General features: G+C 46.3%; 1 protein-coding gene across 1 annotated transcript in view; it reads left to right on the forward strand.

The window, feature by feature from the left end:
• ADAMTS17 (ADAM metallopeptidase with thrombospondin type 1 motif 17) overlaps positions 1-12,736 on the forward strand; it is a 205,773-nt gene that overhangs the window by 168,325 nt on the left and 24,712 nt on the right. The window contains exon 20 of the mRNA XM_090263585.1: positions 5,752-5,956. Within this exon, the coding sequence (XP_090119711.1) occupies positions 5,752-5,956 (205 nt within the window). The remainder of the gene's footprint in view (positions 1-5,751; positions 5,957-12,736) is intronic.

The following is a 12,736-nucleotide window of genomic DNA, read 5'->3' on the forward strand; positions in this document are numbered from 1 at the left end:
AGCCAAAATTTGAAAGCAACGCAAGAGTCCATCAACTGATGACCTGATAACTAAAATGTGATCTATCCACCCAATCAAACATTCTTCCATAATCAAAGAAGTGTGGTACTGCCACATGCCACAACACAGATGAACCTTGACAACATTATGCTGAGTGACCTCCAGTCAAGATGGCAGAGCAGGTCACCAGTGTGCTCGCCTTCTCCCACAACCACATGAAAATTACACCTGAATTATGGAACAACTGTCATTAAGAACCACCTGACAGCCCTGGATGGTATGGCGCTGGTTCGATTCCCAGTCAGGGCACGTGTCTGGGTTGCAGGCCAGGTCCCCAATTGGGGGCTCATGAGAGGCAACCACGCATTGACATTTCCCTCTCTTTCTCCCTCCTTTCCCCTCTCTCTAAAAATAAATAGATGAAATCTTTAAAAAAGAAAAAAGAACTGCCTGAAGACTAGCTGAACAAGTCATTCATCTATGACAAGACTGTCTCGTACTCTACAAATAGAAATCAGCCTTGACAAGACTGTTTCCTACTCTACAAACAGAAAGAAAAAAAAAACACATTATATGATTTCCTTTATAGGGAACATCCACAAGAGGCAAATCTATAGAGAGAGAAAGTATATTAGTGTTTATCTAAGGCTGAGAGGGGTGGGGGTAGCGGGCAACTGGGAGAGGACAGATAGGGGTGTGGGGTTTTTCTCAGGGGTAACGAAAATGGTCTAAAATTGATTGTCATGGTGGTTGCCCAACTCTGTGAATATATTGAATTGTACTCTTTACAGGTAGGGTACATGAATTATATCTCAATGGAACTGTTCAAATGATTCTTCCACTTAGTGCTGTGTGACCGTGGGCAAGCCACTTACCCTCTCTGTGCCTCACTTTCCTCAAACCTGAATGGCTCTACTATGCTTATTGCAAGGATCAAACAAGCTGAACCATGTCAAGGACTGAGCACATAGCCTGGCACACGGGAAGCTCTCAAAAAGGGTTCGCTGATATAAGATCTAGAGAGACCATTTCAGAAACATTTTTCCTTAAACCGTAATCTAGGAGAGTGTGGAAGTCTTCCCTTCCTCCCTCCTTGGCTCCTTTCCTCCCTCACTCCCTTCCTCCCTTCCTTCCTTTCTTCCCTCCTTCCTTCCTCTTCCTTTCCCCAGCAAATGAGAGCTAATTATAATAACCCAAGAACCTTTTCAGGAAAATGTGGAAAGGTCTTAGATTCCAGCCAACCTCCAATCTCAATTTTCAGGGCTGGTCTAATAATATATTGAAGCTTAGAAATAAGTGCGTTTATCAGTCTTCAAGGCTGGAAGCTGCCTTAATTCTTAACCCTACAAAACACAAACAGAACTTCATGTGCATTGCTGGACGCCTGTTCAGGCCAAAATTACTGCTCCCAGAAAAGCTCACATTCACAGACCGGCATGTTCACGCCTCTTCAGGTTTTCATTTCCTCCTGTAAGAAAAACAAATAAGTGAATAATATTACTTTTGGGGAAATGGATGTGAGAACTCGTAACTCTCCAGGTCTAAATGGAGTTCGCTGAGTCAACACTTCACGGGCAGCTGGGAAGCGTCGCTCCCGTCCCCCAGGAGACCGTCACAGCGCGCCTGTTCAGTCCCGGCCGCACCTCCTGCCCCGGCTCCTCTGTTCGTTCACAGACAGCCACTCAACAAAAGCAGCCACGTATCTTCAGAGGTGATAAACGGCTCATGTTAAAGCCGTGTTTGGGTCGCGCTCCTGACAGAGCTGCTCGCTGCAATGTGCCCTGAGCTGGAGGGCGGCCAGGGCAGCCAGGCAAGGCTGAAGCTGCCCGGAGTCCTCCTTGGTATTTTGGGAAAGGACCTGGGAGGTGTACTGCGGCCACCCGCCTCTGTCACGGGTCCTCACACTCTGGTCCCCAGTGCTCACGGTAGCTGAAGCTGCAGGTGCCCTCGGGCAGGCTTTGCCACTCACAGGGAAACGGAGCTAAGGGCTTGCATCCTGTTGTCTGGATGTTCACCGCCCCATGCACAGTGGCCTTGCACCAGGGGAAAAGGGAAGGGACTCACGTCCCCAGGGACCTTCGTGCACCAGCCACCCCGCACAGGGCACCCCTACCATAAATGCGTCATTGGGTCCCCACAGGGGCGGTGCATAACCCACAGCAAGTGACACCCAAGCAGAGGCGCTACCCTGTTTTTCATGTTTCTCTGATCCAAGTCATTCCAATGTTTTGTAGCCTTTTTTAAAAACGTAAGATTAATTGTTTTCATCCCTGTTCTGGTTCATAATGTCCAGATAGACTGCCCACACCAGAAGGCTTTGGGGGAACAGTAACTCCTCTGAACAAAACAGGTGCCTAGATTAAGGAGGATAGTTACAGCCGTCTTAAGAGCCGGCAGTGACCAGGCCCAGGGCATGCCAGGCCTGGGCTGACTTCTTGGCAGAGGTCACCTCCACCCGTCCTCCAGCACAGCCTGGAAGACTAGAGAGCTAGTACCAGCGTTTCCCACAGCAGGGAGCTGGGCTTCGTGTGCCGACATGCCCAAGGTCGCACAGCTGGCCAGGGGGAGCGAGTCCTCAAGTCCGGGCCCGTCTGACCCCAAGGCCCCCAAACATGGGCTGCTGAGCATTGAGAGTGCCTGCCTTCCATATGTGGTGACCTTGAACTTTTAAACCATCACAATGAGGTTGGCCAGGTGTACCCTAACTAGACCCATGATTGTACTAAAAGAAAAGGGGGGGCCCTGTCAACACCACCCTTTCATAGTCTTACATCAGTGCCTTGGGGAAAGCCATCATCTTGCCCAAGACACGTGATTATTGAAGACACACAAGGCTACCTCTCTCCCACCCGTCCTCATGGACCAAGGGCTGGCCCTGCCAGATTCCGCAGTCACACCCCCACTGTCTCTCCTGGGTGTTTCATGGGCATGGAGCTCTGCACCTTTGGTTGGCCAACTTCACTTTGACCTTCAGGACCCAATTCAAGCTTCATTTCCTCCATGGCACGCATCAGATGGTAAAGATGTCATTTTCAGAATGTGTTTCTTGCTCTACCAAGGGCCACACATTTGTCTGAGCTTCACAAAGGTGGGGACACCGGGCCGAGAGCTCCAGCCCTTGGCTCAGGGCTTGATGTGGAGTTGGTCCGTGTGGGGGTAGGGGGGCATGTAAGCTGAGGTGGAACGAAGTAGCCATGACAGTAGGTGTTCTCTCTTGAATCTGGAGCTTTGGGGGCTATTTCCCACCCTTCTTTCATGCTGTGACATTTTACATGTGGCCTACTTCATGCCATGCCCTGAATTTGCAGATGCTCAGAAAATCACATATGGGCATCCTATTTCCTTTGATTAATTGAGCACAGAGCTAGGCACAGATGACGTGCTCAGCCAACTCCAGATTCTTCCTACTGATGCGTTTTGGAGATGAGTCAAGTTGACACTGAAGCCCATGGACAGGCCAGTTGTTAGGTTGAACATTGTTGGGTTGAAATACGTCTCACACTGTTCTTTACAATTGGAAGTTGTTGAAAATAGATGACCTACCCCTGTCCTCTTCTTAGTTATCTAGACATGAAGTTCCCTTTCTACCCCACATAAAATAACTGTTAGAAGAATGTGGTCCCAAAGATATCACTGTTTCTTTGTGACAGCTCCGTCACATTTTAGCATATTTCACACAATCTTTGCCTGGTGTAACCTCAGCCAAATGGAGATTGGAATAGAGACTGAGTTTTGAATAGTAGTTGGAATTTATCAGAACAGTCATGGATATGTGGTTGGCAAAATAATGGCCCCCAAAGATGTGTGTGTCACTCACTAGCAGTTGTGACTGTCTTCGGTTACATGTCCAAGGGAGGTTGGGGTTGAAGATGGAATTAAGGTGGTGTTGCAGGTTGAATTAAGTTCTCCCTAAAAGATATTGGAGGCCTAACCCTCAGTATCTCAAAATGTGACCTTACTTGGAAATAGGGTCATCACAAATGGAATTAGTTCAGACGAGATCATGCTGAAGCCCCTTATCCAATTGGGCTGGCATCCTTATAAGAAGATGCCCACGGAGGGACACAGAAATGCTGGGAGAAAGCCATGTGAAGACAGAGGCAGAGACTGGAGCTGGGCACCTATAAGCCAAGGAGCACCAGCAACTGCTGCCTGTCCCTAGAACCGAGGACAGATCATGGGAGAGACACCTCAGAGCCCTCAGAAGGAAGCGACCCCACGACACTTGGACTTTCGACTTCAAGCCTCCAGAGATGGGAGCGAATCAATTTCTGGGGTTTTAGGACACCCAGGCTGTGGTACTTTTCCCACAACTGTTGGTAAAAGTACTTTTCATATCAGTTGTTGACCATCTGGCCTTAAAACAGATTATCCTGTGGGTGCCGTGGTCCGTCCAAGTGGAAGAGGAAGGCAGAAGGGAGTGTGAGTGATTCCACGTGACCAGGACTCAGCTGGCATGCTGGCTGTGAAAACGGAAGAAGGAGGAACAAGCCAGTTCATATGGCAGCATCTAAAAGCTGGACAAGGCACCCTGGCCAGGTGGCTCAGTTGGTTGGAGCATCCTCCTGATACACCAAGGTTGTAGGTTTGATCCCACAATAAATCAGTAATAATAAATCAATGTCTATCTGCCTGTCTGTCTATCTCTCTTTCCCCCTCTTCCTCTCTCTTAAAAAAAAAAATCAATAAAAGCTGGAAAAGGCAACAAAACAGAGCTCCCTGGAGTCTCCCGAAGGAACCAGCCTTGCCAACACCTTGCTTTTAGCCCCACCAGACCCATGTCAGGCTTGCAATCTCAGAAATGTAAGATAATTATGTGTGGGGGTTTCTTATGGCAAAACACAGGGTCTTGGGTATTGACTGAGCTGCCCAAGGGAACTGGTCAGAATGGTTGAACTTGAAGTATGTGCGGAGGAGTTGAGTCTGTGCTAGACAGGAGACAAATAGAGTCCGTCCTGACTCCATAGGAACAGGGTGGCCTGAAATAGGGAAGTGTTAATGGTGGCTTCCTGGAGAATTAGTTTTATTGCTTTGAAGAAGAGCTGCTGAATCATACTTGGCTAATAAGTGTTTCTCCTGAGGTTTTTAAGGGACACAGTGAAAAAAAAAATCACCCTGAGTCTAGTGAGGACTTAGAAGTAGGACCATTGAAATATTAGGCAGGTGGGTGACATTTTATTTGATCATTTTCAAACCAACGGCTCGCAGCTCAAGCTGCGTTTTCAGGAGCGACAGCCCCACCCAGGAGGGCTCTCCGTCCTGGTCCTGGAGTGTTCACGCTGGCGCTGTGGCGTCCTTTGTCAAGGGCTGCGTCAGTCAGCATTTCCTGCAGTGACAAACAGCCCTTTGATCTCCATGCTCACGGACAGAGCAGCCCCTGCATTGGGACGTGATGTCCTCACAGCAGAGGGCAGGGACAGGGGAGGCAGGGCGAGGCCACATAATCACACGCAGAGCTGTGGGGCCGTGGCAAGCTTCTGGTCCGCTCAGACTGTACCAAACAACAGGTGGGATAGGTAACCCCTCCGCAAGGGGAGGGACCCACGGGAGACAATAACGTCATCGGCTCTGGTGCTGTTAGGTGCACCGAGATTTCTACACTCAGTAGGTGACTGAGCCACTCAACCTAGCCTGCTCCCTCTGCTCTGACACGCACAGATGCCTCCGGCAGTCCCCGCACGGCGCAGGGTCCCGCGGAGAAGCGGCCGCTCAGTGAGGCTCTCCTCTCACAGTCGTTCCTCTTCCACGCAGGTGGGTGGCAAGCCCGTGGAGCCCCTGCTCAGCAACCTGTGAGAAGGGCATACAGCATCGGGAGGTGACCTGCGTGTACCAGCTGCAGAACGGCACACACGTCGCCACCCGGCCCCTCTACTGCCAGGGCCCCCGGCCAGCACCGGCGCAGAGCTGTGAAGGCCAGGACTGCCTGTCCATCTGGGAAGCATCAGAGTGGTCACAGGTGGGTGCCTGGGCGACGCTGGACATGAAATATGTTGTCAGGTTCCGATGGTCTGTGCTGTGACTAGGCCCACAGCAGCCCTTACCTTAGTACCAGCGTGTCTTCCCCTACAGATTTGGTAACAGAAGTGTTAGGGACCTCACCTCCACTGATCCCTGAGCATCACATAATGTGGCCTGTGGTAGACCCACTTTGTAACCTACCCGGTCATGTAGTTTCCCTCGACGACCATTGTTAAGTCTTGTGATCCTGACAAGATTCTGAAGAAGCTCTAGAGGCAAATGTCATTAAGCTCACAACTTGTCCTACTGCAACTTTTGTTGACCATTCTTTCACTGCAACCAAACGTACTCCCATTGGATACTTACATTGAAGAGTGTCCACACTTTGAAGGAGACAGTTGATCTCTTATCTGCACACCTGATAAAACTTGATGCTTAGGACTAGTGAGCAAACTCCATGAAAATTAGCGGGCACAAGATATAATCCCAGCACTCAACATTAAACTCTATGCTCTAAATTTTAAAATTAACACGTGCATCTGAATTTCGGCAACAGTAATTGTGGGGTACACCAACATTGCTCACCTCCATAGATCAGGATCCGATGGTCTGTGCTGTGACTAGGCCCATAGCAGCCCTTACCTTAGTACCAGCATGTGCCCCGCTTCAAATTTGGTAACAAAAGTGTTAGGGACATCATCTCCACTGACCCCTGAGCATCACATAATGTGGCCTGTGGTAGACCCACTTTGGAACCTACCTGGTCAAGTAGTTTCCCTCGACGACCATTGTTAAGTCTTGTGATCTTGACAAGATTCTGAGGAAAAGCTAGAATGATATCTCATTAAGTTTACTACTTGTTTCACCACAGATTTCCGATTATTATTTCCCCGCAACATAACATAGTCCCCTTGGATACTTACGTTGAATAATATCCATACCTTCTAGGAGAGAAATCATTTGTTATCTATACACTGAGCAAGTGATATGCTTAACACCAACGTGCAAAGTTCTTGAAAAGTTCCTGGTATATATTATAACCTCCACACCCAGCATTAAACCTCCTGCCTCTAAAATTTAAAATTAATTGTCCAGATTGTTACATAAAAATATGCAACTGAATTTTCACACCAGTAAATATGAGGTTGACCATCATTGCTCACCTCCAGAGATCAGGATCCGATGGTCTGTGCTGTGACTAGGCCCACAGCAGCCCTTACCTTAGTACCAGCGTGTCCTCCGCTACAAATTTGGTAACAGAAGTATTAGGGACATCACCTCCACTGATCCCTGAGCATCACATAATGTGCCCTGTGGTAGACCCACTTTGTAACCTGCCTGGTCATGTTGATGTTCCCTCGACGACCATTGTTAAGTCTTGTGATCTTGACAAGATTCTGAAGAAGCTCAAGAGGCAAATGTCATTAAGGTCACAACTTGCTCTACCGCAATATTTGTGGACCATCCTTTTTGCCACAAATGAACGTACTCCCATTGGATACTTACATTGAAGAATGTCCACACTTTCAGGGAGACAGTTCATCTCTTATCTGTACTCCTAATAAAATGTGATGCTTAGGACCAATAGGCAAAATCCATGAAAATTAGCGGATACACAACATAGACTCAATATTCAGCATTAGACATCAGGCCCCTCAAATTTAAAGGAACACTCAAAAGTTTTACAGGAACACATACAACTAAATTTCGACAACAGAAATTGTAGGGTCCACCTTCACTGCTCACCTCCATACATCGGGATCCGTTGGGTTGTGCCGTGATTAGGCCCACGGCAGCCCTTACCTTAGTACCAGCGTGTCCTCCGCTACAAATTTGGTAACAGAAGTATTAGGAACATCACCTCCACTGATCCCTGAGCATCACATAATGTGGCCTGTGGTAGACCCACTTTGGAACCTACCTGGTCATGTAGTTTCCCTCGACGACCATTGTTAAGTCTTGTGATCTTGACTAGATTCTGAGGAAAAGCTAGAATGATATCTCATTAAGTTTACTACTTGTTTCACCACAGACTTCCGATTATTATTTCCCCGCAACATAACATACTCCCCTTGGATACTTACGTTGAATAATATCCATACCTTCTAGGAGAGAAATCATTTGTTATCTATACACTGAGCAAGTGATATGCTTAACACCAACGTGCAAAGTTCTTGAAAAGTTCCTGGTATATATTATAACCTCCACACCCAGCATTAAACCTCCTGCCTCTAAAATTTAAAATTAATTGTCCAGATTGTTACATAAAAATATGCAACTGAATTTTCACACCAGTAAATATGAGGTTGACCTTCATTGCTCACCTCCAGAGATCAGGATCCGATGGTCTGTGCTGTGATTAGGCCCACAGCAGCCCTTACCTTAGTACCAGCGTGTCCTCCGCTACAAATTTGGTAACAGAAGTATTAGGGACATCACCTCCACTGATCCCTGAGCATCACATAGTGTGGCCTGTGGTAGACCCACTTTGGAACCTACCCGGTCATGTAGTTTCCCTCGACGACCATTGTTAAGTCTTGTGATCCTGACAAGATTCTGAAGAAGCTCTAGAGGCAAATGTCATTAAGCTCACAACTTGTCCTACTGCAACTTTTGTTGACCATTCTTTTCACTGCAACCAAACGTACTCCCATTGGATACTTACACTGAAGAATGTCCACACTTTGAAGGAGACAGTTCATCTGTTATGTGCACACCTGAGAAAACTTGATGCTTAGGACTAGTGAGCAAACTCCATGAAAATTAGCGGGCACAAGATATAATCCCAACACTCAACATTAAACTCTATGCTCTAAATTTTAAAATTAACACGTGCATCTGAATTTCGGCAACAGTAATTGTGGGATACACCAACATTGCTCACCTCCATAGATCAGCATCCAATGGTCTGTGCTGTGACTAGGCCCACAGCAGCCCTTACCTTAGTACCAGCATGTGCCCCGCTTCAAATTTGGTAACAGAAGTGTTAGGGACATCATCTCCACTGACCCCTGAGCATCACATAATGTGCCCTGTGGTAGACCCACTTTGTAACCTGCCTGGTCATGTTGATGTTCCCTCGACGACCATTGTTAAGTCTTGTGATCTTGACAAGATTCTGAAGAAGCTCAAGAGGCAAATGTCATTAAGGTCACAACTTGCTCTACCGCAATATTTGTGGACCATCCTTTTCGCCGCAAATGAACGTACTCCCGTTGGATACTTACATTGAAGAATGTCCACACTTTCAGGGAGACAGTTCATCTCTTATCTGTACTCCTAATAAAATGTGATGCTTAGGACCAGTAGGCAAACTCCATGAAAATTAGCGGATACACAACATAGACTCAACATTCAGCATTAGACATCAGGCCCCTCAAATTTAAAGGAACACTCAAAAGTTTTACAGGAACACATACAACTACATTTCGACAACAGAAATTGTAGGGTCCACCTTCACTGCTCACCTCCATACATCGGGATCCGTTGGGTTGTGCCGTGATTAGGCCCACGGCAGCCCTTACCTTAGTAGTAGCGTGTCCTCCCCTACAAATTTGGTAACAGAAGTATTAGGGACATCACCTCCACTGATCCCTGAGCATCACATAATGTGGCCTGTGGTAGACCCACTTTGGAACCTACCTGGTCATGTAGTTTCCCTCGACGACCATTGTTAAGTCTTGTGATCTTGACAAGATTCTGAGGAAAAGCTAGAATGATATCTCATTAAGTTTACTACTTGTTTCACCACAGACTTCCGATTATTATTTCCCCGCAACATAACATACTCCCCTTGGATACTTACGTTGAATAATATCCATACCTTCTAGGAGAGAAATCATTTGTTATCTATACACTGAGCAAGTGATATGCTTAACACCAACGTGCAAAGTTCTTGAAAAGTTCCTGGTATATATTATAACCTCCACACCCAGCATTAAACCTCCTGCCTCTAAAATTTAAAATTAATTGTCCAGATTGTTACATAAAAATATGCAACTGAATTTTCACACCAGTAAATATGAGGTTGACCATCATTGCTCACCTCCAGAGATCAGGATCCGATGGTCTGTGCTGTGATTAGGCCCACAGCAGCCCTTACCTTAGTACCAGCGTGTCCTCCGCTACAAATTTGGTAACAGAAGTATTAGGGACATCACCTCCACTGATCCCTGAGCATCACATAGTGTGGCCTGTGGTAGACCCACTTTGGAACCTACCCGGTCATGTAGTTTCCCTCGACGACCATTGTTAAGTCTTGTGATCCTGACAAGATTCTGAAGAAGCTCTAGAGGCAAATATCATTAAGCTCACAACTTGTCCTACTGCAACTTTTGTTGACCATTCTTTTCACTGCAACCAAACGTACTCCCATTGGATACTTACACTGAAGAATGTCCACACTTTGAAGGAGACAGTTCATCTGTTATGTGCACACCTGAGAAAACTTGATGCTTAGGACTAGTGAGCAAACTCCATGAAAATTAGCGGGCACAAGATATAATCCCAACACTCAACATTAAACTCTATGCTCTAAATTTTAAAATTAACACGTGCATCTGAGTTTCGGCAACAGTAATTGTGGGATACACCAACATTGCTCACCTCCATAGATCAGCATCCGATGGTCTGTGCTGTGACTAGGCCCACAGCAGCCCTTACCTTAGTACCAGCATGTGCCCCGCTTCAAATTTGGTAACAGAAGTGTTAGGGACATCATCTCCACTGACCCCTGAGCATCACATAATGTGCCCTGTGGTAGACCCACTTTGTAACCTGCCTGGTCATGTTGATGTTCCCTCGACGACCATTGTTAAGTCTTGTGATCTTGACAAGATTCTGAAGAAGCTCAAGAGGCAAATGTCATTAAGGTCACAACTTGCTCTACCGCAATATTTGTGGACCATCCTTTTCGCCGCAAATGAACGTACTCCCGTTGGATACTTACATTGAAGAATGTCCACACTTTCAGGGAGACAGTTCATCTCTTATCTGTACTCCTAATAAAATGTGATGCTTAGGACCAGTAGGCAAACTCCATGAAAATTAGCGGATACACAACATAGACTCAACATTCAGCATTAGACATCAGGCCCCTCAAATTTAAAGGAACACTCAAAAGTTTTACAGGAACACATACAACTACATTTCGACAACAGAAATTGTAGGGTCCACCTTCACTGCTCACCTCCATACATCGGGATCCGTTGGGTTGTGCCGTGATTAGGCCCACGGCAGCCCTTACCTTAGTAGTAGCGTGTCCTCCCCTACAAATTTGGTAACAGAAGTATTAGGGACATCACCTCCACTGATCACTGAGCATCACATAATGTGGCCTGTGGTAGACCCACTTTGGAACCTACCTGGTCATGTAGTTTCCCTCGACGACCATTGTTAAGTCTTGTGATCTTGACAAGATTCTGAGGAAAAGCTAGAATGATATCTCATTAAGTTTACTACTTGTTTCACCACAGACTTCCGATTATTATTTCCCCGCAACATAACATACTCCCCTTGGATACTTACGTTGAATAATATCCATACCTTCTAGGAGAGAAATCATTTGTTATCTATACACTGAGCAAGTGATATGCTTAACACCAACGTGCAAAGTTCTTGAAAAGTTCCTGGTATATATTATAACCTCCACACCCAGCATTAAACCTCCTGCCTCTAAAATTTAAAATTAATTGTCCAGATTGTTACATAAAAATATGCAACTGAATTTTCACACCAGTAAATATGAGGTTGACCATCATTGCTCACCTCCAGAGATCAGGATCCGATGGTCTGTGCTGTGATTAGGCCCACAGCAGCCCTTACCTTAGTACCAGCGTGTCCTCCGCTACAAATTTGGTAACAGAAGTATTAGGGACATCACCTCCACTGATCCCTGAGCATCACATAGTGTGGCCTGTGGTAGACCCACTTTGGAACCTACCCGGTCATGTAGTTTCCCTCGACGACCATTGTTAAGTCTTGTGATCCTGACAAGATTCTGAAGAAGCTCTAGAGGCAAATATCATTAAGCTCACAACTTGTCCTACTGCAACTTTTGTTGACCATTCTTTTCACTGCAACCAAACGTACTCCCATTGGATACTTACACTGAAGAATGTCCACACTTTGAAGGAGACAGTTCATCTGTTATGTGCACACCTGAGAAAACTTGATGCTTAGGACTAGTGAGCAAACTCCATGAAAATTAGCGGGCACAAGATATAATCCCAACACTCAACATTAAACTCTATGCTCTAAATTTTAAAATTAACACGTGCATCTGAATTTCGGCAACAGTAATTGTGGGATACACCAACATTGCTCACCTCCATAGATCAGCATCCGATGGTCTGTGCTGTGACTAGGCCCACAGCATCCCTTACCTTAGTACCAGCATGTGCCCCGCTTCAAATTTGGTAACAGAAGTGTTAGGGACATCATCTCCACTGACCCCTGAGCATCACATAATGTGCCCTGTGGTAGACCCACTTTGTAACCTGCCTGGTCATGTTGATGTTCCCTCGATGACCATTGTTAAGTCTTGTGATCTTGACAAGATTCTGAAGAAGCTCAAGAGGCAAATGTCATTAAGGTCACAACTTGCTCTACCGCAATATTTGTGGACCATCCTTTTCGCCGCAAATGAACATACTCCCGTTGGATACTTACATTGAAGAATGTCCACACTTTCAGGGAGACAGTTCATCTCTTATCTGTACTCCTAATAAAATGTGATGCTTAGGACCAGTAGGCAAACTCCATGAAAATTAGCGGATAC

This window comes from Furipterus horrens, unplaced genomic scaffold (genome assembly GCF_987537825.1).
Source record: "Furipterus horrens unplaced genomic scaffold, mFurHor1.1.pri manual_scaffold_16, whole genome shotgun sequence".
Classification (NCBI taxonomy): domain Eukaryota; kingdom Metazoa; phylum Chordata; class Mammalia; order Chiroptera; family Furipteridae; genus Furipterus; species Furipterus horrens.